General features: G+C 43.4%; 2 protein-coding genes and 1 long non-coding RNA gene across 6 annotated transcripts in view; 2 read left to right on the top strand and 1 right to left on the bottom strand.

Moving 5' to 3' along the window:
* LOC309629643 overlaps window positions 1–27,540 on the top strand; it is a 545,666-nt gene that overhangs the window by 373,127 nt on the left and 144,999 nt on the right. The gene's annotated exons all lie outside the window — the stretch shown is intronic.
* GET1 (guided entry of tail-anchored proteins factor 1) overlaps window positions 1–27,540 on the top strand; it is a 54,824-nt gene that overhangs the window by 5,400 nt on the left and 21,884 nt on the right. For 2 of the 3 annotated variants that reach the window (XM_082393837.1, XM_082393836.1), the window contains exons 2-4: window positions 3,984–4,149; window positions 5,347–5,414; window positions 6,695–6,809. In XM_082393837.1, coding sequence (XP_082249963.1) covers window positions 3,984–4,149; window positions 5,347–5,414; window positions 6,695–6,809 — 349 coding nt within the window. Of the gene's footprint in view, window positions 1–3,983; window positions 4,150–5,346; window positions 5,415–6,694; window positions 6,810–8,513; window positions 10,214–27,540 lie in introns of those variants that run through there. The other variant, XM_082393835.1, reaches the window with a different exon arrangement.
* The window catches only part of LCA5L (lebercilin LCA5 like), a 49,973-nt gene continuing 43,179 nt past the window's right edge, over window positions 20,747–27,540 (bottom strand). For both annotated transcript variants that reach the window (XM_082393802.1, XM_082393804.1), the window contains exon 8: window positions 20,747–27,026. In XM_082393802.1, coding sequence (XP_082249928.1) covers window positions 26,296–27,026 — 731 coding nt within the window. In that variant the 3' untranslated portion in view covers window positions 20,747–26,295. The remainder of the gene's footprint in view (window positions 27,027–27,540) is intronic.

The following is a 27,540-nucleotide window of genomic DNA, read 5'->3' as shown; positions in this document are numbered from 1 at the left end:
AGGCGAGCGGGCTTCAGTAGTTGTGTCACGCGGGCTCAGGAGTTGTGGCTCACGGGCTCTAGAGCGCAGGTTCAGTAGTTGTGGTGCACGGGCTTAGTTGCTCCATGGCATGTGGGATCTTCCCAGACCAGGGCTCGAACCCGTGTTCCCTGCATTGGCAGGCGGATTCTTAACCACTGCGCCACTAGGGAAGCCCCAGATATTTATGTTTTAAAAATTAATATTGGGACTTCCCTGGTGGTCCAGTGGCTAGGGCTCCGTGCTCCCAGTGTAGGGGACCCAGGTTCGATCCGTGGTTGGGGAACTGGATTCCACATACTGCAACTAAGACCCGGTGCAGCCAAATAAATATTTTAAAAAATTAAGAACATTTAAAAAATTCAGATCTCCTGAAATCTTACATTTCAATTCATAATTCTAGTATATTTTAACAGTTATTTGTAAGGAGGTCTTGGATTAACGGTACCTATTTGCAAACTTAAACACTTCCAAATTTTCTTTTTTTGTACTTGTAGATGTGATATATTCATTTTTTCTTCAAGCGCTGCATTTCCTAATTTTAACCACAAATCTCTTCAGTTCCCCTCAAGTTTATTCTCCTGCCCTCACTCACTTTCCACTCCTGAGTAACCATTTTTGGCCTTTGCAGTTTTTAATTGTTTTATGTACAGCGTACCTCGGAAATATCGCGGGTTTGGTTCCAGGCTACTGCAATAAAGTGAATATCGAAGTAAAGTGAGTCACATGCAATTTCTGGTTTCCCAGTGCATAAAAAAGTTATGTTTACACTAGAGTCTATTAAGTGTGCAGTAGCATAGCATTGTGTAAAAAAAGTGTACATGCCTTAATTAAAAAATTGTTTATTGCTAAAAAATGCTAACCATCATCTGAGCCTTTAGTGAGTTGTAGTAGTAACATCAAAGATCACTAATTAGGGAATTCCCTGCTGATCCAGTGGTTAGGACTCTGCCGTTTCACTGCTGAGGGCCAGGATTCGATCCCTGGTCCAGGAACTAATATTCTGCAAGCCACGTGGTGTGGCCTAAAAAAAAAAAAAAAATCACTAATCAAAGATCACCATAATAAATATAACAATAATAAAAAAGTTTGAAATATTATGAGAACTACCAGAATGTAACACAGAGACATGAAATGAGCAAATACTGTTGGAAAAATGGTGCCAGTAAACTTGGTTGATGCAAGGTTGCTACAAGCCTTCGATTAAAAAAATCTGTGAAGCACAGCCTGTATTCTGTATAATGCTATGTACGTAACGTGTTTGCCCTCTATTTCTTTTTTTTTTTTTTTTAATTTATTTTTGGCTGTGTTGGGTATTTGTTGCTGTGCGAGGGCTTCTCACTGCGGTGGCTTCTCTTTTTGTGGAGCACGGGCTCTAGGCGCATGGGCTTCGGTAGTTGTGGTTCACGGGCTCAGTAGTTGTGGCTCGCGGGCTCTAGGGCACAGGCTCAGTAGTTGTGGTGCACGGGCTTAGTTGCTCCACGGCATGTGGGATCTTCCCGGACCAGGGCTAGAATCTGTGTTGCCTGCATTGGCAGGCAGATTCTTAACCATTGCGCCACCAGGGAAGTCCCCCCTCTATTTCTTTTTAAATCTTACTTTTAAAAGTCAGGTTTATTGATGTGTAATTTGCATTCAGTGAAATTCACTTCTTGTACATGGGCAGTTTGATGAGTTTTGGCACACTTAATCAGGGTAACCAACGAAACAAACAAGGTAAAGAATATCTCCATCACCTCTGAAAGTCCTTTCCCCACCCTGCACCTGTTTTTTTAAAATCAAATTAAAAAAAAATACACCTTTAATTGATTTTTTGGCTGTGCCGCACCGTTTCACATGGCATTCGGGAATCTTAGTTCCCGGACCAGGGATCGAACCCACACCTCCGTCAGTGGAAGCGCGGAGTCTTAACCACTGGATCGCCAGGGAAGTCCCTGCACCTGTTTCTTGATTTACAAAGTTTAAGCAGCATCTATGAACTCCTTGCTCTTTAAGATGATTCTGTGATTTTTAAAGATAATTTGGTGCATTCCTGTTTTCTGCTCTAGGGTGGATCTGGCTAGCGTGTATGTCCTTTAGTTAGAGTGTTGGGTAGTGGGGACAAGACAGTTGAGTTTGAAGACCCCCCTACTCCAGGAGGCTGCGCAGTGGTAAGCACACTGTGCTGCTGCACAGGCGCCCTCTGGAGACCGAAGGGCCTCATTGCTCGGGCGCTGGAAAGGGGCCTCAGCTGGTGTCCCGTGAGGCTGTGCGGGCGTCCCTGGGAGACCCGGAAGAGGGGCGCGGCTGGCCAGCTCGAACTGAAGCGTCACCCTACTGTGCACCAGGCGGGGGGGAACCGGGGGCTAGAGGAACAGACTGATTTATTGTGTACCTGCTGTGTACCAGTACAGAGAAGTATATTAATATAGTTTATTAATGTATCTTTATTAATATATTTTTAAAAATGTGAAACAAACACAAACGTGCAGAAAAGTTATACATTCATTAGAAAGAACTGGTTTTGTTTCCTGAACCATTTGAAAGTAAGTTGTCAACCCGAGTGCCCTCTTTCCCCAGTGCTTTAGTGTGTAAAGAGTGGCCTTGCCCGCAGTACAGCTGTCAGGTACAATCCTCCTGTCCCGTTCAGGGTTTCCTCGTCCCAGTGACGTCCTTTATAGCAGAAGGACCCCAGTCAGCACCATGCATAGCACATACTTGTCATGTCTCTTCAGTCTAGAAGGAGTCTTGGTCTTTCCTTGAATTGCGAGGATGACATTTCCAAATATCGCAGGGCAGTGATTTTGCACAATGGCCTTCTGTGGACATCCTTGTCCAGTGTTTGGCGAGGATGTCACATAAAGGATGCTGTGTTCTCTTTGCATCTCACCAGGTACCGTGGGCGTTGATTTGGGGGAGGTACACTCATCACTCCGGGTCAGTCCCTGAGGAATTCTCAGTCCCCTACGAGGTCGCCCGTGGGCCTTCCTGCTCTGGTGCGAGGGTGGTCCCCTTGCTCTCCCCTCGCTCTCCTGGGACCTTCACCTGTCCCGGGGGGTTGTTGGGCGCTACCTGGAAGCCACTGCATGTGTAGCCCGGGCCGCTGGCAGTGTCCTGGCCGGTGTGTGTGTCTGTGGGGGGCGTCTGGGGACGGCGCGGGCAGGTGCCCTCACACTTGGGTCCCCTCCACTATCTGGGCGGCCAGGAGGGCCCCGGGGAGGGCGCCTGGGCCGGTCGTGTCCCATGTGGGCCCTGGCTGTCAGAGGCTGCTCTTCACAAACATTTACGTCTGTTATTTCATCTGTCTGTGTATCTATGGAAAACCACGAGTTCCCACCTGCACCTCCAGTTCTCATCCAGTCCCACGGGATTCATTCTGGTTCTCTCCCGATGCATGTTTCTCACTCCCTTTGCTCACAGTGAGAAAACTGGCTCACAGTATCCTGAGTAGGTCTCCGTGACTTGCTCAGTCCTTTGTAACTCACCCTCGGCCTCCACTACCACCTCCTCTTGTCACGTGTGCCCCTCCTGCTGGGAACCCCGACTCTCATGCCAGGCAGCGCCTCTGCGGGAATGCCCTCTTCACCCGCCACCGCTTCATCCCTGACCCCCGGCACCCCCCCTTGCTCTGCCCACCTAATTTAGCACAGAATTCTACAGGAATGAGGGGCGTGCACGGTCCTTGTCACCTGAATGAAGCTCTGGGGATGGAATCAGTTTTCACCCTGTAATCACAATTTTGCTGTAAAAGTGAAGGATACATACATTTGTGCTGTAGCAGTCCGTGGGCATATCTGCAGAAGGAAAAACGTAATTGAATAAAGACTCATGGCGGGGGGGGTAGTTTTCGTTTCTGTGGTCGGGGGCAGCAGGACGGGGACCCGGCAGCAGAGCCTGGCCATGGGGGTAAAGGGTAGCGTGCCCAGCTGCAGGAGGCAGCAAGCGGATGGGGGGCGAAGGCTGATCCCGGCTGTCACCTCCACCAGATGTCCAGGGTGCTGCAGAAGGACGTGGAGCAGGAGTCACAGATGCGAGCGGAGATCCAGGGTATGAAGCAGGAGCTCTCCACCGTCAACATGATGGACGAGTTTGCCAGATACGCCAGGCTGGAGAGAAAGATCAACAAGATGACTGATAAGCTCAAAACTCACGGTACTGTTCTCATTTGTAGTGTGGGAAGCTTCCTACGAGCTGATTAATAGAGAAATCTTTATAGAAAGAGGCACGGCATATGTGCTTTGATCTTTGAGGTTCTGATGTTGACAGAGAGTTTTAAGTTGTCTAGAAGAGACCCAGTAATAATTGTTACTTCCTCCTTTTTTGCTGGTGAACCTTTGCTTTCTAAACACAGAAGCCTGGGGACTTCCCTTGCGGTTTAGTTGTTAGGACTTGGCACTTTCACTGCTGTGGGCCCAGGTTCGATCCCTGGTCCGGGAACTAAGATCCCACAAGCCGAGAGTCATGGCCAAAAAAAAAAAACAAAAAACAAAAAACCCCACACAACCACACAGAAACCTCTAACATCTTTGATTTTCTTCATTCTCTGTAGGTTGACATTTTCAAATTCAACACTTTTCTGAGAGAAGCCTAGAAAAATCTCATGGTGGATTTCCAGGAGCTTTTGTGAATGCTCTAAAAAATGCCCAGCAGTGTCCTTATCCAAGTGTAGACTTCAGGCTGGGGATCAGGTCTTACTCAGCTTTATGTTTGCCACCGTTCCTAACAGTCTCCTTTGATGGATAGGAGGTCAGCTTGTGTGCTGAGAGAGTGTGTGGCTAGTGAAACCTGCAGAGGGGCCTGCCCAGGCCTGAGACAAACTAGACTCCCACTTACGGATTAGTGTGCTGTGTGGCCTGGGAAATCCAGGAAGAAAAAGGTAGTCCTGTTGGTAAGTGCCTCGTAAAAGAATCTCTGATTTAGATGAATAGCTTTAAGAGTTTTTAAAATGAAAGCTTCAAATCTCATAATCTGTGTGTGATTCTATTTTAAATAATGGCACAGTGGGTGACTTTTAAGAAATCCTATTTTATATTTTCTAAGTGTGTGTGTGTGTGTGTGTGTGTGTGTGTGTGTGTATGTGTATATTTTGTTTGTTTGCTTTTTGGCTGTGCTGCGCAGCTTGTGGGATCCTAGTTCCCCGACCAGGGATCAAACCCAGGTCCTCGGCAGTGAGAGCGCGGAGTCCCAAGCACTGGCCCATCAGGGAACTCCCTTGTCTAAGTATATTGAGCAGATGTTACGTACATAGTTAGAAAATAGTTTATGAGGAGAAATAACATTTCTGTGTGCTTGAATATCTTCTTCATTTTTTTTAGGACTGATACCATTTCATCCTGTTTTTCCTTTCAGTGAAAGCACGGACAGCTCAGTTGGCCAAGATAAAATGGGTTATAAGCGTTGCTTTCTACATACTGCAAGTAAGTGTCCTATTCTGTCACCTGGGGTCACTGAAGTTGGTAACGGACTGTCCTCCAGAACCATGTGGCCCAGAATCCGGGCCTGGGAATTCAGGCTTTTCCGCTTTCAGCTGCTGTGCTGTGTGGTCCTGCTAGCATGTAATTCTGAACACTCTGTGAATTTCTAAGGTAGACTAAAATGAAGCCTTTGTTTCTCTTAGTCTCTTTTAGCCTTTGTCTTCTAGAGTTGTTAAATGTTGGGATTTTTTAGCAGACGCGCTTCTCTGGAGTTCTTTCATTTTGCCTTTGTTTCAGTGCAGCGTTGGGAGCCTGGGCGGGTATGGAGTGAGAGAGCTTATTTAAACATCGTATTTTCTAAGGCGGTCGGTGACTGTGGCCGTTGCTTGTCACCGGGTGTGCAGACGTGTAGGTGATGTGTAGATGTCTGCTCTCCAGGCGGGAACACGTCATTCTCACCTCAGTCCAGGACCTTTGATTCCCAGCTTCCTTGCCTGGGGGATGTTTACTTGTTCCCTTTGCTGCGGAACAATCCCTGCTCCTGCTGCTGCTTCCTTCACACCCCCCTGCTCCTGCTGCTGCTTCCTTCGCCCGAGGGTGTGGATGTGCCGCTCCAACACTTAGTGGCTGCTTTAAATGGTCTCCGAGTTTCAGTCCTACGTGTGATCTTTCCTGGGGGAAAAGATTTGCGCCCAGCCCCCCAAAGCCCAGGTGGTTTGGGTGTGTTTGAGGACGTTGATCCTGAGGCGTTGTCACTTTGGTACGAGCGAGGTCTCACGGGGAGAGGAGTCGAGCAAGCCGCGCTCTTTGAGGTCCGCTTCCTCGAGTGGCACGTTCAAGGCCACGAAGGGGATGGAAGACAGCTGACCGAGCACTGCTGGGAAAGGAGGAGAGGGCAGGCAGCGCGTCTCGTCCCGCCACTTAACCTCACAGAGGGCTCACCTCTGCACTTGGGTGTGCGGGTGGGAGCGGTAGCTAGTTTTGCAAGGACCTGAGAGGTGTGAGATCACTTTTGTCACTGATGAGGTGTAGTTAGCGTAAGCTGGCTGCTTAGAGGAGGTGCTCGATGAGGAAGGAACACTCGCGCTGTGGGAGACCTTGGTCACTCTATCAGCTAATTTGATGGTGTGCGTGTATCTGCTGGCTGTGAGGACTGGATGGGTAGGGTTGGAGGTCACTGATGTGGAGAGTTTCCTTGGCTTGTTTCCGGGTTTCCTCATCTTCCGTGGTGATCGTTTGTGTGGCTGGCAGGCTGTCTCCACTCACCAGCCGTGTCTTTGCAGGCTGCCCTGATGGTCACGCTCATCTGGACGTACTACGCTGTCCCTGTGGCCGTGGTGCCGAGTAGGTGGATAACTCCACTCGACCGCCTGGTAGCGTTTCCCACCGGAGTAGCAGGTACGCGGGCGCTGGCAGACGCGGTGGAGGAGCGCGGCCAGGCCGACCTAGGGGCGTGTGGCGGGGGGTGGTTCAGGCAGCTGAGCTCAGGCTGCCGCCCACAGTGAGCAGCTCCGTGTCTCCGCCACACACAGGGCTTGCAGCGAAGGAACTGACGTCTAGAGAACTGACGTGTCCAGTGTCACCGAAATGTGAAGTAGCAGGGCTACGGCTCAACCCAAGCCTGCCTCCGTAATCCAAGCCCAATACCTGGGGTCTGATACCCCGTTTATTGAAACACCACCTCTGGTTCCCAAATTCTGTGACTCCTTTTCAGTTCACACTATGCTTAGCCCCTCTGCAGCATTTCCTGCTATCGGCCATTCTTTCACTTCTGAAAGAATTTCTTTTGGGTGTTAAAATTAGTACATGTCATCGTAGAATGATTAGAAATATAAAAAAATAACTTTTAAAAAGACTCAGTAGCTATGGATAACCCCCCTTAACGTTGCGGTATATTTCTTCCAGTCTTTTTTTCTATTTATTTTTGCACGGTTAAGGTTACCTGGCACATGCCATTTTTCACCCCTCTTATCACGTAAGCCTTTTCCCGCATCAATGCATTTCTTCAGGTTAGGAGACGACGTGCTGCTGGCTGTGCTGAGAGGGCAGCTTGATAAGTCTCCTCAGTAAGGAACTTGGAACAGCTGTTCTTCATTTGGGTGCGTCATAATTTACTAGTTTCCCTGCTAAAGGGTATCTATTAAGTCCCCAGTTTTTGCTGTAGAGATGATGCTGCAGTACACATCCTGGTCAGCCAGTCTTTGGTTGCGATTTGTGATCGTGCTGGAGGTGAATTGCTAAGTCAAAGGGATGACCGTGTCAAAGATCTCCAACTTAGCCAGGCCCCTTCCTCCCCCTCCCCCTCCCTCTTCCCGGACCCGGCCAGCATTGTATGGCTGGTGGCTCTCAGCGTTGCTGAGCCGAGGAGCCAGAGGCCACTCTCTCTGTCTCTCAGCATCAGTGGGGCAAGAAAGGTGTGGGTAAACATTCCTCCGTGCTTATAATGCTTTGGTGGGAAGGGAAAAACAGATCATCTGACAGGGTGGTCTTACAGTCTTTTAATATCATAAATAATGATGCACATGTCTCTGGCAGGAAAGACAAATTCAAATCATTGTTTGTTGTTTTAAATAATTCCTCCTTAGTAAAGAAGGCAGCTCTGTGAATCAGTAGAAAGTCTGGGGGCTTCCCTGGTGGCACAGTGGTTAAGAATCCGCCTGCCAATGCAGGGGACACGGGTTCGAGCCCTGGTCTGGGAAGATCCCACGTGCCGCGGAGCAACTAAGCCCGTGCGCCACAACTACTGAGCCCGCGAGCCACAACTACTGAGCCCACGTGCCACAACTACTGAAGCCTGCGCGCCTAGAGCCCGTGCTCCACAACAAGAGAAACCACCGCAGTGAGAAGCCCGCGCGCCGCAACAAAAGAGTAGCCCCCGCTCGCCGCAACTAGAGAAAGCCTGTGTGTAGCAACGAAGACCCAACGCAGCCAAAAAAAAAAAAGTCTGATCAATTTGAACCCAGGAAACACAAACCTGGTGTTAGCCCAACACTACTCAAAAAGGACTGAAGTGCTCTATTTCCTAGACGTCAAAGGTAGCAGAGGCAGGAAATGTGGGCGGAACTTCTGGCATGCTCTCATGTTGAATTTCTTTATTTTTAGGTGGTGTTGGAATTACCTGTTGGATTTTAGTCTGTAACAAAGTTGTGGCCATTGTGCTTCACCCTTTCAGCTGAAAAAGAAGATGAATTTGGCTACAGCACTTTCAAAAACGAATTTTCACTTAGGAGATTACAAATCTGATTTATACTGTTTTATTTTTTGTTTTGTTTATTTTTGTTTGTTTGTTTTTTTAAAAAAGGAAACACAAGCCACAGGTTAGTTGTTGTTGTTGAACGTGTTTGTTCTTGGACTTCATGTTGAGATTCTTAGAAGAATCACCGTTCTGTCCATTTGTTGTGAGCCATGGAAGTCAGTCTCGTGTGTACCAGCCAGCATGGCACCAGATTTGTGATAAGAAGTGTGTGACATTATGGGCTACATGTTGTTACTTGTGATTTGCACTCTCGGCGTATTTTAAAGGTCACATTGCCAACTGGAAAGTCAAACTTTTCTAATAACTTAAGTACTTTAAAGACTTTGTGCTATTTTTAATCCAGATTAGAAAGTAACTTAATTTTAATACCACTACTAGAATTTGAAAATTTGTTTTTTAATCTCATGCAGTACTCCCGGGAGAATAACACTAATTGACATTGCTTGTGCTTTTTCCTTCCTCTATTTAAAATGTCATTTGTTGGGCAAGCCTTTGGATAGTATTATCCACTTATTTGAAGCTGTTAACTTTTCATTACTGTGTTTTATAAATGTATTCATGAGCCCATAATGCATTGTTTTGTGTTTGAACTGTGTGTTTTATATTTAATGTATTTCAAATGAAGGGTATTTTTAAAGCATTTAATATTTATGCTCTGTAGAATGGAACAAACTTAAAAAACAAACTGGGAAGCCTGATTAAATTAATTTCAACGGCTACATGTTTGCCCCGTCAAGTATAATTCTGCTCAGTATTTTTAAAAACACTTTTTTCTAATTACAATTTTGCAAGTGCTTGTGTGACTTCCTTCCTTACGGCCACTTACTTGCTATGACCGATCGGTGGCAGAGGGCCTGAAACGTTCACTAAGTGGGCCACAGCCCTGTAAAGCGAACTTCTAGCACGAGTTTTTAAAAGATCATTTTTGTATCCTTGTGTTCCCTGACGGTATGATAGTACGTTCGTTATTATTTCTGGTAATCGAGCTATGTAGAGACGGAGCATTGTGCTGCTTTAGTTGATGGTCACCAGAGTGGGTTTTGGGTTCCCCTCATCACCCAGACTCACCCGGCCCCAGGCTGTTGCAGCTCTGGGAGAGGATGCAGAACTGGGAATACAGCTGTATTTACAGCAAACACCAGTGTCCAGCGTCCAGTCACCTCACAGGTACGTTTTAGCCACAGAGGATGAGCAACCGACCTGCTGAGGACATGACAGCAGCAGAAGGAAGCTTCGGGGTCTCGGGCCCCTTCGAGGCCACAGGCCCTCCGTGATTCGTGAGCTGTGGCGTGAATGGCAGGTCACACAGTCAACAGTCGGGTGGCCAGGTACGCGCACTCTGGACCGTCCTGGGATCACTGATTGGTGAAAGTCTCCCTGACAAGACCCTTATTTATCTCCTAAGGATATATGCTTGCAATTAATACTGCAAGACTTTTGACAGATTTCACTGAGGCTAGAGGAAAAGATTTATAATTCACAGCTGTTCACTCTTTCCACATACGTTAATAGTTTGTGAGGATTAAATAAGGGAAATTTAAATGTCCGTCACATTTCACATTCTTGTGGTTTTTGACAAATGGTGTTTGTTTTTGTTTTTTAAGTTTTTATTATTTATTTATTTATTTATTTATTTTTGGCTGTGCCGCAGCTTGCGGGGGATCTTAGGTCCCCGACCAGGGATCAAACCTGTGCCCCCTGCGGTGGGAATTCCCTGGTGTTTGTTTTTAAATAGGTAGTAAACGTGGCACTGAATTCAAAAGATACAGAAAGGGATGTAATGAAAGTACATCTTCTGACCTTCTACTGTCGTGTCACCTAGTTTTCCAGAGTTTTCCACTATTACTAGTTTCTTTACGATTCTCCCCATGATATTCCATACATTTATGAATATCGATGTATGTGCTTTTATTTATTTTTGCTGTTAATTTACTTTTTTTTTGTTTTAAACATCTTTATTGAAGTATAATTGCTTTACAATGGTGTGTTAGCTTCCGCTTTATAACAAAGTGAATCAGTTATACATATACAATATGTTCCCATATCTCTTCCCTCTTGCATCTCCCTCCCTCCCACCCTCCCCATCCCACCCCTCTAGGTGGTCACAAAGCACAGAGCTGATCTCCCTGTGTTATGCGGCTGCTTCCCACTAGCTATCTATTTTACATTTGGTAGTGTATATATGTCCATGACACTCTGTTACCCTGTCACATCTCACCCCACCCCCTCCCCATATCCTCAAGTCCATTCTCTAGTAGGTCTGTGTCTTTATTCCCGTCTTGCCACTAGGTTCTTCATGGCCTTTTTTTTTTTTTTTTTTCCTTAGATTCCGTATATATGTGTTAGCATACTGTATTTGTTTTTCTCTTTCTGACTTACTTCACTCTGTATGACAGACTCTAACTCCATCCACCTCATTACAAATACCTCCATTTCATTTCTTTTTATGGCTGAGTAATATTCCATTGTATATATGTGCCACATCTTCTTTATCCATTCATCTGTCGATGGACATTTAGGTTGCTTCCATGTCCTGGCTATTGTAAATAGAGCTGCAATGAACATTTTGGTACATGACTCTTTTTGAACTATGGTTTTCTCAGGGTATATGCCCAGTAGTGGGATTGCTGGGTCGTATGGTAGGTCTATTTGTAGTTTTTTAAGGAACCTCCATACTGTTCTCCATAGTGGCTGTATCAATTTACATTCCCACCAACAGTGCAAGAGTGTTCCCTTTCCTCCACACCCTCTCCAGCATTTATTGTTTCTAGATTTTTTGATGATGGCCATTCTGATCGGTGTGAGATGATATCTCATTGTAGTTTTGATTTGTATTTCTCTAATGATTAATGATGTTGAGCATTCTTTCATGTGTCTGTTGGCAATCTGTATATCTTCTTTGGAGAAATGTCTATTTAGGTCTTCTGCCCATTTTTGGATTGGGTTGTTCGTTTTTTTGTTATTGAGCTGCATGAGCTGCTTGTAAATCTTGGAGATTAATCCTTTGTCAGTTGCTTCATTTGCAAATATTTTCTCCCATTCTGAGGGTTGTCTTTTGGTCTTGTTTATGGTTTCCTTTGCTGTGCAAAAGCTTTTAAGTTTCATTAGGTCCCATTTGTTTATTTGTGTTCTTATTTCCATTTCTCTGGGAGCTGGGTCAAAAAGAATCTTGCTGTGATGTATGTCATAGAGTGTTCTGCTTATGTTTTCCTCTAAGAGTTTGATAGTGTCTGGCCTTACACTTAGGTCTTTAATCCATTTTGAGTTTATTTTTGTGCCTGGTGTCAGGGAGTGTTCTAATTTCATACTTTTACATGTATCTGTCCAATTTTCCCAGCACCACTTATTGAAGAGGCTGTCTTTTCTCCACTGTATATGCTTGCCTCCTTTATCAAAGATAAGGTGACCATATGTGTGTGGGTTTATCTCTGGGCTTTCTATCCTGTTCCATTGATCTATATTTCTGTTTTTGTGCCAGTACCAAACTGTCTTGATTACTGTAGCTTTGTAATATAGTCTGAAGTCGGGGAGCCTGATTCCCCCAGCTCCATTTTTCGTTCTCAAGATTGCTTTGGCTATTCGGGGTCTTTTGTGTTTCCATACAAATTGTGAAATTTTTTGTTCAAGTTCTGTGAAAAATGCCAGTGGTAGTTTGATAGGGATTGCATTGAATCTGTAGATTGCTTTGGGTAGTAGAGTCATTTTCACAATGTTGATTCTTCCAATCCAGGAACATGGTATACCTCTCCATCTATTTGTATCATCTTTAATTTCTTTCATCAGTGTCTTATAATTTTCTGCATACAGGTCTTTTGTCTCCTTAGGTAGGTTTATTCCTAGATATTTTATTCTTTTTGTTGCAGTGGTAAACGGGAGTGTTTTCTTAATTTCACTTTCAGATTTTTCGTCATTAGTGTATAGAAATGCAAGAGATTTCTGTGCATTAATTTTGTATCCTGCTACTTTACCAAATTCATTGATTAGCTCTAGGAGTTTTCTGGTAGCATCTTTAGGATTCTCTATGTATAGTATCATGTCATCTGCAAACAGTGACAACTTTACTTCTTCTTTTCTGATTTGAATTCCTTTTATTTCTTTGTCTTCTCTGATTGCTGTGGGTAACACTTCCAAAACTATGTTGAATAATAGTGGTGAGAGTGGGCAACCTTGTCTTGTTCCTGATCTTAGTGGAAATGGTTTCAGTTTTTCACCATTGAGGACAGTGTTAGCTGTGGGTTTGTCATATATGGCCTTTATTATGTTGAGGAACGTTCCCTCTATGCCTACTTTCTGCAGGGCTTTTATCATAAATGGGTGTTGAATTTTGTCAAAAGCTTTCTCTGCATCTATTGAGATGATCATATGGTTTTTCTCCTTCAATTTGTTAATATGGTGTATCACATTGATTGATTTGCATATACTGAAGAATCCTTGCATTCCTGGGATAAACCCCACTTGATCATGGTGTATGATCCTTTTAATGTGCTGTTGGATTCTGTTTGCTAGTATTTTGTTGAGGATTTTTGCATCTATGTTCATCAGTGATATTGGCCTGTAGTTTTCTTTCTTTGTGACATCTTTGTCTGGTTTTGGTATCAGGGTGATGGTGGCCTCGTAGAATGAGTTTGGGAGTGTTCCTCCCTCTGCAATATTTTGGAAGAGTTTGAGAAGGATAGGCGTTAGCTCTTCTCTAAATGTTTGATAGAATTCACCTGTGAAGCCATCTGGTCCTGGGCTTTTGTTTGTTGGAAGGTTTTTAATCACAGTTTCAATTTCAGTGCTTGTGATTGGTCTGTTCATATTTTCTATTTCTTCCTGGTTCAGTCTCGGCAGTTTGTGCATTTCTAAGAATCTGTCCATTTCTTCCAGGTTGTCCATTTTATTGGCATAGAGTTGCTTGTAGTAATCTCTCATGATCTTTTGTATTTCTGCAGTGTCAGTGGTTACTTCTCCTTTTTCATTTCTAATTTTATTGATTTGAGTCTTCTCCCTTTTTCTCTTGATGAGTCTGGCTAATGGTTTATCAATTTTGTTTATCTTCTCAAAGAACCACCTTTTAGTTTCATTGATTTTTTGCTATTGTTTCCTTCATTTCTTTTTCATTAACTTCTGACCTGATCTTTACAATTTCTTTCCTTCTGCTGGCTTTGGGCTTTTTTTGTTCTTCTTTCTCTAATTGCTTTAGGTGCAAGGTTAGGTTGTTTATTCGAGATGTTTCCTGTTTCTTGAGGTAGGCTTGTATTGCTATAAACTTCCCTCTTAGCACTGCTTTTGCTGCGTCCCATAGGTTTTGGGTCGTCGTATCTCCATTGTCACTTGTTTCTAGGTATTTTTTGATTTCCCCTTTGATTTCTTCAATGATCACTTCGTTATTAAGTAGTGTATTGTGTAGCCTCCATGTGTTTGTATTTTTTACAGATCTTTTCCTGTAATTGATATCTAGTCTCATAGCGTTGTGGTCGGAAAAGATACTTGATACGATTTCAATTTTCTTAAATTTACCAAGGCTTGATTTGTGACCCAAGATATGATCTATCCTGGAGAATGTTCCATGAGCACTTGAGAAAAATGTGTATTCTGTTGTTTTTGGGTGGAATGTCCTATAAATATCAATTAAGTCCATCTTGTTTAATGTATCATTTAAAGCTTGTGTTTCCTTATTTATTTTCATTTTGGATGATCTGTCCATTGGTGAAAGTGGGGTGTTAAAGTCCCCTACTATGATTGTGTTACTGTTGATTCCCTCTTTTATGGCTGTTAGTATTTGCCTTATGTATTGAGGTGCTCCTATGTTGGGTGCATAAATATTTACAATTGTTATACCTTCCTCTTGGATCGATCCCTTGATCATTATATAGTGTCCTTCTTTGTCTCTTGTAATAGTCTTTATTTTAAAGTCTATTTTGTCTGATATGAGAATTGCTACTCCAGCTTTCTTTTGATTTCCATTTGCATGGAATATCTTTTTCCATCCCCTCACTTTCAGTCTGTATGTGTCTCTAGGTCTGAAGTGGGTCTCTTGTAGACAGCATATATATGGGTCTTGTTTTTGTATCCATTCAGCCAGCCTGTGTCTTTTGGTGGGAGCATTTAGTCCATTTACATTCAAGGTAATTATCGATATGTATGTTCCTATTCCCATTTTCTTAAATGTTTTGGGTTTGTTATTGTAGGTGTTTTCCTTCTCTTGTGTTTCTTGCCTAGAGAAGTTCCTTTAGCATTTGTTGTAAAGCTGGTTTGGTGGTGCTGAACTCTCTCAGCTTTTGCTTGTCTGTAAAGGTTTTAATTTCTCCATCACATCTGAATGAGATCCTTGCTGGGTAGAGTAATCTTGGTTGTAGGTTTTTCTCCTTCATCACTTTAAGTATATCCTGCCCCTGCCTTCTGGCTTGCAGAGTTTCTGCTGAAAGATCAGATGTTAACCTTATGGGGATTCCCTTGTGTGTTATTTGTTGTTTTTCCCTTGCTGCCTTTAATATGTTTTCCTTATATTTAATTTTTGACAGTTTGATTAATATGTGTCTTGGCGTGTTTCTCCTTGGGTTTATCCTGTATGGGACTCTCTGTGCTTCCAGGACTTGATTAACTATTTCCTTTCCCATATTAGGGAAGTTTTCAACTATAATCTCTTCAAATATTTTCTCAGTCCCTTTCTTTTTCTCTTCTTCTTCTGGGACCCCTATAATTCGAATGTTGGTGCGTTAAATGTTGTCCCAGAGGTCTCTGAGACTGTCCTCAGTTCTTTTCATTCTTTTTTCTTTATCCTGCTCTGCAGTAGTTATTTCCACCATTTTATCTTCCAGGTCACTTACCCTTTCTTCTGCCTCAGTTATTCTGCTATTGATCCCATCTAGAGTATTTTTAATTTCATTTATTGTGTTTTTCATCATTGCTTGGTTCCTCTTTAGTTCTTCTACGTCCTTGTTAAATGTTTCTTGCATTTTGTCTATTCTATTTCCAAGATTTTGGATCATCCTTACTATCATTATTCTGAATTCTTTTTCAGGTAGACTACCTATTTCCTCTTCATTTGTTAAGTCTGGTGTGTTTTGACCCTGCTCCTTCATCTGCTGTGTGTTTTTCTGTCATCTCATTTTGCTTATCTTACTGTGTTTGGGGTCTCCTTTTCACAGGCTGCAGGTTCGTAGTTCCCGTTGTTTTTGGTATCTGTCCCCAGTGGCTAAGGTTGGTTCAGTGGGTTGTGTAGGCTTCCTGGTGGAGGGAACTAGTGCCTGAGTTCTGGTGGATGAGGCTGGATCTTGTCTTTCTGGTGGGCACGTACACGTCTGGTGGTGTGTTTTGGGGTGTCTGTGGCCTTATTATGATTTTAGGCAGCCTCTCTGCTAATGGATGGGGCTGTGTTCCTGTCTTGCTAGTTGTTTGGCATAGGGTGTCCAGCACTGTAGCTTGCTGGTCGTTGAGTGAAGCTGGGTCTTGATGTTGAGATGGAGATCTCTGAGAGATTTTTGCTGTTTGGTATTACGTGGAGCTGGGAGGTCTCTTGTGGACCAGTGTCCTGAAGTTGGCTTTCCCACCTCAGAGGCACGGCCCTGATGCCTGGCTGGAGCACCAAGAGCCTTTCGTCCACACGGCTCAGAGTAAAAGGGAGAAAAAATAGAAAGAAAGAAAGAAAGAGGCTATAATATAGTGAAGTAAAATAAAGCTATTATAAAGCAGAGCTATACAGACAAAATCTCACCCAGAAGCATATACATATACACTCACAAAAAAAAAGGAAAAGGGGAAAAATTAATATATCCTGCTCCCAAAGTCCACCTCCTGAATTTGGGATGATTCGTTGTCTATTCAGGTATTCAACAGATGCAGGCACATCAAGTTGTTTGTGGAGTTTTAATCCGCTGCTTCTGAGGCTGCTGGGAGAGATTTCCCCTTCTCTTCTCTGTTCGCACAGCTCCTGGGGTTCAGCTTTGGATCTGGCCCCGCCTCTGCGTGTAGGTTGCCTGAGGGTGTCTGTTCTTTGCTCACACAGGACGGGGTTAAAGGAGCAGCTGCTTCGGGGGCTCTGGCTCACTCAGGCCAGGGGAGGGAGGGGTACGGAGGAGGCGGGGCGAGCCTGCGGTGGCAGAGGCCGGCGTGATGTTGCAGCAGCCCGAGGCGCGCCGTGCGTTCTCCCGGGGAAGTTGTCCCCGGATCACGGGAGCCTGGCAGTGGCGGGCTGCACAGGTTCCCGGGAGGGGCGGTGTGGAGAGTGACCTGTGCTCGCACACAGGCTTCTTGGTGGCGGCAGCAGCAGCCTTAGCGTCTCATGCCCGTCTCTGGAGTCCGCACTGATCGCCGCGGCTCGGCGCCCGTCTCTGGAGTTCGTTTAGGCGGCGCTCTGAATCCCCTCTCCTTGGGCGCCACGAAACAAAAGAGGCAAGAAAAAGTCTCTTGCCTCTTCGGCAGCTGCAGACTTTTTCCCGGACTCCCTCCCGGCCAGCTGTGGTGCGCTAACTCCTTCAGGCTGTGTTCACGCAGCTAACCCCAGTCCTCTCCCTGTGATCCGACCGAAGCCCGAGCCTCAGCTCCCAGCCCCGCCCGCCCCGGCGGCTGAGCAGACAAGCCTCTCGGGCTGGTGAGTGCTGGTCGGCACCGATCCTCTGTGCGGGAATCCCTCCGCTTTGCCCTCCGCACCCCTGTGGCTGCGCTCTCCTCCGTGGCTCCAAAGCTTCCCCCCTCTGCCACCCGCAGTCTCCGCCCGCGAAGGGGCTTCCTAGTGCGTGGAAATCTTTCCTCCTTCACGGCTCCCTCCCACTGGTGCAGGTCTTGTCCCTATTCTTTTGTCTCTGTTATTTCTTTTTTCTTTTGCCCTACCCAAGTATGGGGGGAGTTTCTTGCCTTTTTGGAGATCGGATGTTTTCTGCCAGCGTTCAGTGGGTGTTCTTTAGGAGCAGTTCCACGTGTAGATGTATTTCTACTGTATCTGTGGGAAGGAAGGTGATCTCCGCGTCTTACTCTTCCGCCATCTTCTCTCCTCCCCCCTGTGCTTTTAAAATAGCTTTTAAAAAGTAATACCTAAAAAAAAACCCCACAAAAACTGTTCGCTTTTTTTTTTTTTTTTTAAATCCTACCTGCAAAGTACAGAAAAGGAGCAAGGAAGCGAAGTCTCTTGTGATTCCACAGAAGTGGGACGACTGGTGTTAACATTTGTGCTTTTCGCTCTTTTCTAAAATTTTATGGATAGCTGTAGGTTTTGTGTTTCTATTTAAAATTACTGGGTATAGTTTATAGTTTCATGTGAGAATAGACATCTGTTTGATTTAAAATACATCTAAAGTGGGCTTCCCTGGTGGCGCTGTGGTTAAGAATCCGCCTGCCAATGCAGGGGACACGGGTTCGAGCCCTGCTCCAGGAAGATCCCACATGCCGCGGAGCAACTAAGCCCGTGCGCCACACCTACTGAGCCTGCGCTCTAGAGCCCGCTAGCCACAACGAAAGCCCATGCGCCTAGAGCCTGTGCTCCGCAACAAGAGAAGCCACCACAATGAGAAGCCCGCGCACCGCAACAAAGAGTAGACCCCGCTCGCCGCAATTAGAGAAAGCCTGCGCGCAGCAACGAAGACCCAATGCAGCCAAAAATAAAATAAAATAAATAAATTTATATTAAAAATATACATCTAAATCTCTCATCATGCCAATTTTATTTGCTTTATATTTATGGTGAATCAAGCAGGGAAATCTTTATGTACAAACCCACAGTCATTTTTGTATGGGGTTAATACAGTTCTCTTACCAGTGCAAGTGGGTGGAATGCTAACTCAACTAGTTTCCTCTTCCCTGACCTGGCCAGACTTTGTGGCCTCCCGTGGTTTTTCTTACACATATATAGCTCTCTGGGGGGGCAGTGTGTGTGTGTGTGTGTGTGTGTGTGTGTGTGTGCACGTGTACATGCGTGTGGTGTGTACACTGGCCCCTCCTGTCCAATCTATTTATATTTTATTGGACCTTTAAGCCTTCTCTGACTGCTTTAGATAATAGTGATTTCTTTTTTCTTCCCTTCCTCGTCAGGACATGTTAAATAATATCAATATGACTGCTCTGTCAACTAATTTTGTATTGACTTGTGGTATCTACTGTTGTGTGTTTTTATTTCTAATGTTTTAGATACTTTTGTGATAAAGGGTTTTCTGTGGATGCTGCAAGTGCCTTTAGGGCCAGAGACTGTTCCTTAGACTGTTTTATACCCCTCCCAGCGTGTTAAGTCAGTACCCAGGGATACTTAACTTGAAAAAAAAAAGCACATAATGGTTTTCCACTAGGGCCACGTATACCTTTTACAGGGAGTACATTTTCATAGTTGGGGTGTTACCAGTTAACAGGGAAATTTTCTAATAAAGGGTTGTGATAAAGGGTTTTCTGTCGATGCTGCAAGTGCCTTTAGGGCCAGAGACTGTTCCTTAGACTGTTTTATACCCCTCCCAGTGTGTTAAGTCAGTACCCAGGGATATTTAACTTGAAAAAAAAAACACATAATGGTTTTCCACTAGGGCCACATATACCTTTTACAGGGAGTACATTTTCATAGTTGGGGGGTTACCAGTTAACAGGGAAATTTTCTAGGGTGCTGTTTTCTTACAAGTCCTTCATGACAGAGCCTTTTGGTGGTGTCACAAGATTCAAAGCTCTGTGTGTAGTTGGTTTGCACACCATGTGGATCGCAGGGCAGACGGTTCATTTTCTCTCTGGGTTCACTATTTGTGTGGGTCAGCTTTTCTGCCTGCATGTTTGGAATGTAAAGTGTATGCATCCCTCTTTCAACACTCAGAATACTGACTCTTGCTGCTGAGTTCAATCTTTTTTTTTTTTTAATTTTTAAACGTGTCACTATTTTAAAATTTTTTTAATAAATTTATTTATTTTTGGCTGCGTTGGGTTTTCATTACTGTGTTGGGTCTTTGTTGCTGTGGCGAGCAGGGGCTTCTCTTGGTTGCAGTGCGTGGGATTCTTATTGCGGTGGCTTCTCGTTGTGGAGCACGGGCTTCAGTAGTTGCAGCACCGGGCTCAGTAGTTGTGGCTTGTGGGCTCTGGAGCACAGGCTCGGTAGTTGTGGCCCATGGGCTTAGTTGCTCCACGGCATGTGGGATCTTCCCGGACCAGGGATCGAACCTGTGTCCCCTGCATTGGCAGGCGGATTCTTAACCACTGCGCCACCAGGGAAGTCCCACGTCTCTTCTTTTGAAGCTATTACAAGTGGGATTGTTTTAAAATTTCATTTCAAAAAAAAAAAAATTTCATTTCAGATGGTTACAAGCGTACAGAAATTGATTTTCGTACATTGATCTTGTTTTATGTAACCTTCAGAACTCATTTAGCAATTCAACAGGTTTTTAGTGGATTCCTTAGGATTTTCCATGTAAAAATCATGTAATCTGTGAATATAGGTAGTTTTACTTCTTCCTTTCCAATTAATGCCTTTTGTTTCTTTTTTGCCTAATTGCTCTGGCTGGGGTGTTTGGTATGATGCTGAGTAGAAATGGTGAGTGTGGACTTACTGCCTTTTTCCTCATCTGGTTTGGTATCAAGGTTCTGCAAGCCTCATAAGAATGGGTTGGAGAGTGTTCCTCCTTTTTCTATATTCGGGACTAGATTGCTTAAGATCTGAATTATTTATTCTTTGAATATATGATGAACCTGCTCGTAAAAACTTGCTTGGGTTTTCTCTTATATTTATTGGAAGATTTTAAACTACTGATTTCAATGTCTTAATAGTGATTCTGGGGTTATTCAGTTTTATTTTTCTTCTTGAGTCATATAGGGTAGGGATTTATCCATTTCTTTTCAACTTTCAAATATATTGGGATAGAATTTTTGTAAATACTCTGTAGGTGGTGGAAAATACAAGTTTTAAAGCTTTGGGGTATGGCTTCTGTATATGTCCATTAGGTCAGACTTACCAGTTGTCTTATTCAAATCTTTATCTTTACTGCTGTTCTTTTATTTCCTGAGCTGTCCATTACTGAGAAAGGTATATAAAAGTCTGCCATTATGATGCAGACTTGTAGTTATGTCAATTTTGCTTTATGCTTTTAAGTTATTATTAAATGTATGCATGTTTAGAACTCATACAGCTTCCTGGTGGATTGAACTCTTTGTTGTGTTATAGTAACCTGTGTTATCTCTAGCAATAATTTTTGCCTTCAGGTCTTTTTTTTTTTACACCAACTTTCATTTGGTTGGTATTTGCCTGGCAGACCTTTTCTCACCCTTTGACTTCTTGTATCTCAGTGGCTTAGATATGTGTATAAAGAGCACATGGCTGTATTTTAAAAATCCAATCTATATTGTCATTTAATTGGAACATATAGCCCATTTACACTTATTGAAATTACTGATATATTTGGATTTATGTTATATTATTTTGTACTTTTATTTTTGTTTGTATTCGTTCCACTTTTCTGTTTTCTTTTTCCTCCTTATTTGTTGTTTTAGGAGAACCTATAGTTCTTTCCTCCTCCTGCATTTCTTCTCTGTCCCCTTTACGACGCACACAGAATACTTCACTCCTGACACTTCTGATAACCAAATGCGTGTGGGTTTTACCCCGTAACAAGCAGTTCTCTGGGACACCAGCTGGGTGTCCAACAGTTTAACTCAGTTCTGATACTCTTTACCTGGAGATGGCATCAGATCCCACAGGTTGAGGGCTCAGCCCCACAAGACTGCCCTCCTCCCCCCTTCCCCCCCCCCACCCATTTCAGATGCCAGCCCCAAGTCCAGATTGTCACCTGTGCTTCTGACCGACCAGCTAGAACTCAGAGGTTCCCACGACCCCCTCCTCAGGTTCAGTTAATTTGCTAGGGCAGCTCACAGAACTCAGGAAAACCATTTACTTACTGTTTACCAGTTCATTATAAAGGATAGGATAAAGGACACAGATGCACATCCGGAGGAAGAGAAGCATAGGGCAAGGTATGTGGGGCGGGGCAGGAGCTTCAGTGCCCTCTCTGGGTGCGCTGGTCTCCCCAGATCTTCATGGGGTCACCAACCCGGAAGCTCCCTAACCCTGTGCTTTAGGGATTTTATGGAGGCTCCATCACGTAGGCATGTTTGATCATTAACTCCATTTTCAGGCTCTCTCCCTCTCAAGACAACGGGGTGCAGAGCTACAGTCTAAGCTTCTAACCATGGCTTGTTCTTTGCCATGATCAGCCCCCATCCAGGAGCCATTCAGGAGCCCACCCAGAGTCGTGTTCCTAGGACAAAAGACACTACTATCACCCAGGAAATGACAAGGGTTTTAGGAGCTCTGTGTCAGGACCTGGGGTCAAGGATGAAATACTAGAACAAAAGATGCTCCTGGTGGTTTCATCACTCAGGAATTACCAGGTTTCAGGAGCCCTGTGCCGGGAACTGGGGCAGAGACCAATGCATACACTCTGTTCTCTCACAGTTACCTTTTGTTTTTCACATCCCTCTCGCCCATACGTTTTGAAGTTATTTGATTTTTGCTTTACTGCTTATACTAGAAAATTTATCAGTGCTTAAAGTTAATATTTTACTCTCCTCATCAGCAGTGTAAGACTCAAAACAGTTTAACTCCGGTCTTTCCCTCCCGATGTATATGCTACTCTTGTCATAAACCTATGTGATAGATACATGATACTTTAGCTATATCTTACTTTTTTGTAACCCCACGAGGGATCAATTGTATAAAACGGTAATGTTCTCTTAGAATTACCAGTCTCTTGCGTACGAGACCTTTTATCTCAAATCACTTTTCCTCCTGCTTGAAGTTTATCTGTTAGAACAGGGTTAACAAACCACTATTTGCAGGCAGCAGCTGGACTTGGCCTATAGGCTGAAGTGTGTTTATTTTATTGGAATGCAGCCATATCCTGAGGTGTCTGGGCTTATTGAAATTATTCCTTTGATATGCATCTTTACTATCTAGGGCCTGTGTCCTGTTTTCCTCCATCCTGAATCCCCTCAGCAGTCAGGGGCAGCTGCAGTGGCTGATGGTCTTCTGGCCACAGCATCCTTCGTTTACTGAAACGTCAGGCGCATTCTTTGTCCACAGTGTAATAACGCTAATATGTGAAGTCTTTGTAGATCTGACCCAGATATCTGTTGTTTCTGTTGGTTCTCATAGCACCTTGTTTTCTTGTGTCTTTCTCTGACCTCTCTAGGGGAATTTCTTGAGGCCTGGATTAAAGGTAGTTTCTTCCGGAGACGGTTTGCATCTCCACTGCCCTGGGGGTACTACCAGCCTAAATCGCTTTAAACTTTAAGTTACAGAGACCGGGTAACCCAATTTCAGGCTCTCCAATAGGATGAGGGCTGATTATGGTTACAGAGTTTAAGTTTGGTAGCTCACTCAGGTTGGATGTCCCAGTTTGTGGGAGGGACCTCCTCTTAGGCCGCTACTTAGGCTGATTTTGTTCCCTGGGTTTTGTCCTGGAGGCTTTTTGGATGCTCAGCAAATGCCCTGTGAACTAAAAATGTCGCCTGCCATATCAGTAAACAAAGAATGTTGCAGCCATCACGCCATCACAATACAGCCTCCCTGAAGGTGAGCCCTGAGGGGACTCAGGATGGAAACAGGATGCCCACCATCAAGCTGTCAGCCACTGCAGCCCCCCCCCGGCCCCCCACAGGGTGCATTACACCCTCAGTACATTTCCTGAGGAGACTCAGGATGGGAAAACACAGGCTATTGGCTCCAGACAGAACAGGTGCACATCAAGGGAATGATTTCAGTGAGCCCAGACTTGCATCTTCCCGTATACAGAAAAGTACTAAATTCCTTAACTTGAGATGTCTGGTTTTCTTTAATTAACAGTAATCTTTTGATGTTCCTACTACCTGGTCTTTGCTGCAAAAACTCGTGTATATCCTGGCCCCCCCTTTGCCTCTTCAGAGCAGTCCCTCAGAGCCATCTGAGATGCTGTGTCCTGGGCTTAGGTCTTCAATTTTGTCCGCCGAATAAAACATAACGCTCAATTTTTAGTTTGTTCATTTTTTTTTTCTTTTTCAGTTGACAGCCCATTAGGTGAGCTGACTTCAGAGCTCTGTTTACCTGCCTCCCTGATGCCCACTTTCCTGAGTGTTTACCAGCTGAACAACTGATTAAAAAACATGTTTGTATAGTTAATATGGCATTTTTAGCTTTTTTACAGCAGTAGTGCCAGAGTACCTTGTGTACCAAACTACAGGAAATGGATCTCTTGTTTTTATTTTGAAACCTTTTTTCCTCCTGATTACAAGGTTATGTTCATTATAGAAAATCATAGTAAAAAAAAAACCAAGAATAAATTTAAAAATTGGCCACAGTCTCATTCCTCAGAGATAAAAAGTTAGCATTTTAATTTATTACCCTGCAACTTCCTATGCATATAATTTTTTTTTAAATTAATTAATTATTTATTTATTTTATTTATGGCTGTGTTAGGTCTTCGTTTCTGTGCGAGGGCTTTCTCTAGTTGCGGCAAGTGGGGACCACTCTTCATCGCGGTGCGCGGGCCTTTCACTGTCGCGGCCTCTCTTGTTGGGGAGCACAGGCTCCAGACGCGCAGGCTCAGTAATTGTGGCTCACGGGCCCAGTTGCTCCACGGCATGTGGGATCCTCCCAGACCAGGGCTCGAACCCGTGTCTCCTGCATTGGCAGGCAGACTCTCAACCACTGAGCCACCAGGGAAGCCCTGCATATAATTTTTTAAACAAGATGACCAGAAGGTAACAGGCTTAGATTATATTTTAATTAAGTTATTCTGTACAGAAGCACTTTTATTATTTTAATTTTTTATTTTTTTTGGCCGTGCCCCTCATGGCTTGTGGGATCTTAGTTCCCTGACCAGGGATTGAACCCGGGCCTTCGTCAGTGATAAGTGTGGAGTCATAACTACTAGACTGCCAGGGAATTCCCCAGAAGCACTTCTGGACTGCTCTGATTTCATGTTATCATTTGTGCTTCTGTTGTGAGTAGGCATAAGAAAAGATCCCTTGAAGAATCCTCCATCCGCTATAAAGCAGGAGTAGGCATTGCAATATTATAATATTACTCTGTACACCATTTCTAAGAATCCTTTTAGTACATTTCTCTAGAATTTTGAGCTTGGCAGTTGTGTCATTTCATGTGTATTTGTGTATCTCCCCATGTAAGCCTCTGCGAATTCTAACTCTCCTCCCTCCCTCTCTCCCCTTTACTTTTTTTTTTTTTCCACTGTGATTTTCATAAAGATCAAAGCTTATGCCAATTGTAGTATTTATCTCATCTTTGGTTTTAAATACAATTTTTTCCCACCATGACTTTCATTCCCTTTTGAAAGTTTACTATTCTCAATTTTCAAAAGTGTGTTGATATTAATGAAATAAAATTCACATTTTATGGCAAGACTTTAAACATAAAAATTTTCTCTGCCCATTTGGGCCTTCTCTCTCCCCTTTAGTGTGCGTTGTGCATCTGCATTAACCAGACCTCCTTAGGAGATAACATTCCTTCTTAATCTCAGGAAGGGTCACAATTTAGGAGATAACCTTCCTTCTTAATCTTATAAGGGGTCATGATGATTCACACTACTCGCTTTGTACTTGTAGATCTGGATTGTGTAAACTGTCAATAATACATCATTTGATATATAGCCCTCTGCCTCAAAAACTTACATATAACTGCACTTTGACCTCTAATGGGCGGAACAGTTCTCAGAACTTTCTGAAGGACTGCCAGGTTATAATCCTTAGGTTGGCTTGAATAAAATTTTCCATTTCTTTCTTAGATCAACTATTGATTAATTTTTTTCATTGACAGTATTACACACCAACCCATAAACATGTTTGGAAATAGTATGGTCTACATTGCAAATAAGTTGCCCTTATAAATAAATGAAAGTAAGTTAATTGACTAACATTGGGAGTACAGCCTCCTCTGTATAGTCCTAATATAAAATATTCTAAGTATAATGAATATATTCATTAGGACTGAGCAGCTAACTTGCGTGGACGCTGATTATACCAATGTGCTCTTTTTAAAGAGCAAGATTTTAAAGATTTTAAAGAGCAAGAGCAAGATTAACAGAAAAAGGGTCAGCGTACAGGGTGTGCAACAGATAAAAAAACAGATAAAAATACTGGGTGTATATGAGGAAGGTGTCACCCACAAGGGCAGGATATTAGATGCCCAGTTTAGCTGAATAAGAGAATGCTCAAAAGTAATTTTCATAAAACCAAGTTTGGTAATTGCTGTGCTTTTTTTTTTTAAATAAAGAGAGGCTTCTTATATTGTTTCCTTTCAGAGCTGCTTCCATGTTTTTAAGTTACAGTGTAATTTGATTCCTGATAAGGTTCTTACATGCATGATATGTGTATGTCTTAGGTTGACTAACTTACACTTACTAGCTATGGAATCCCTTAGTATATTGAAGCCATGTAATAAATCAGTCTTCCAAAAGATAATGGACATGTTTCAGCTGTAGAAGAAAAAAGATGTAATTTTGTATTTGAAATGTTGTCATTGGCTAATATACAATGAACTTTTAAAAATTAGATTAGCAATAAAACAAAACCTTAATTATTCAAAGTCACTTTACTGAAAACACACACACACACACACACACACACACATTAAAACTACGAGATTAAAGGCACATAAAACCAGAATATCAAACCAGAGTGGATTAGGATATTGGAATGTATTTAAATAATTATTTTTCTCTTTCCTTCTGTAGGTGAAGATGACTTAATAGAATTTACCACAGTTACTTTAGAATCTCCGAAAGCATTGCTGGTGGAGGCCTGACTAGGGGGTAAATGATGCATCATCTTACTCTGCAAAGTCTCCTCAGGCCCCTTCATAACAGCAGTGCTTGTTTGGTTATTTTTTAAGACATAGCCTGATCCAAAGAGTTCTTCCATTAGACTGCTTTTCTTCTCTCTGAAAGTTGTGTCTTTTGCTTTTGTTCTGGAAGATTTACCAAAAGAGGGTTCATAGGTGACAGTAGGATGCTCCAGCCTCAGTTCTTCCCCGTGGCTGTGGTGCTTGCCTGTGCTATGAGTGCACCTCGTGCTGCCTGCATTGGCCAGCCCGCCTGAGGCAGGAAGCCCATGATGCAAGTTTTCGACCGCTTCTGTGAATGAATAATGCTTTCTTTGTCTGAAGGGTATTTTGATATTTGGAGCAGCATTTTTAGCTGGCATTTTGCCCATTTCACTTATTTCTGGACTTCTTTTAGACTTTTCATTTACTGTATCGTCTTCCTGACCACTTTCCCCTTCGGGATGGATTACTTGAATTCTTTTTGGTGGTAGTTCCTGTTCTTCTTTCACTAAAGTGGTTTTCTTTTCTTGATCTTCTGTTCTCTCTCTCTGTCGTCCAATATTCTCCAGAGATGGCTGTGCTTCCAAATGTTCCTCTTCTTTTGATAAATCTGTAGTAGAAAAATAGTTAATTTACTGATGTTTAAAATTAATGGATTTCTATTTCAAGATGGCATGTTGAGCACAGTTATTTACACCTACTGATAAAAAGGAAAGAAAATACAGGGAAAGGTGCTATTAACAAGCTTGAAATGTTATACTTTCCTAGAACATACCAGATAAATGAGAATTATGAAACCAAAAGACAATGATATTCATAAACTTTGCCAATATGTTATTAATAGATGTTCAACACCACCAGCTAGATGTAGTGCCCATTAAAACAAGAGAATATTTTTTACTCATCCAATTGGCAAATAATTTCCAGAGTTGGAGAGAATATGGGGAAGTTGGAACTTTTGTTCCGCATTGGTGGCTTTGTAAGCTGGTATGTAGTTTGGATGGCAATTTGGTAGTATCTATAAAAATTTTAAGTGAACATGGTCTTAGACCCAGCAACTTCACTTGTAGAACCAAACCCTACAGAAATACACAAAGATGCATCTAAAGATGTTCACTGCAGCC

This window comes from Balaenoptera borealis, assembly GCF_965194805.1.
Source record: "Balaenoptera borealis genome assembly, chromosome: 5".
NCBI classification, from domain to species: domain Eukaryota; kingdom Metazoa; phylum Chordata; class Mammalia; order Artiodactyla; family Balaenopteridae; genus Balaenoptera; species Balaenoptera borealis.
This window is presented reverse-complemented; position numbering and strand designations above follow the sequence as displayed.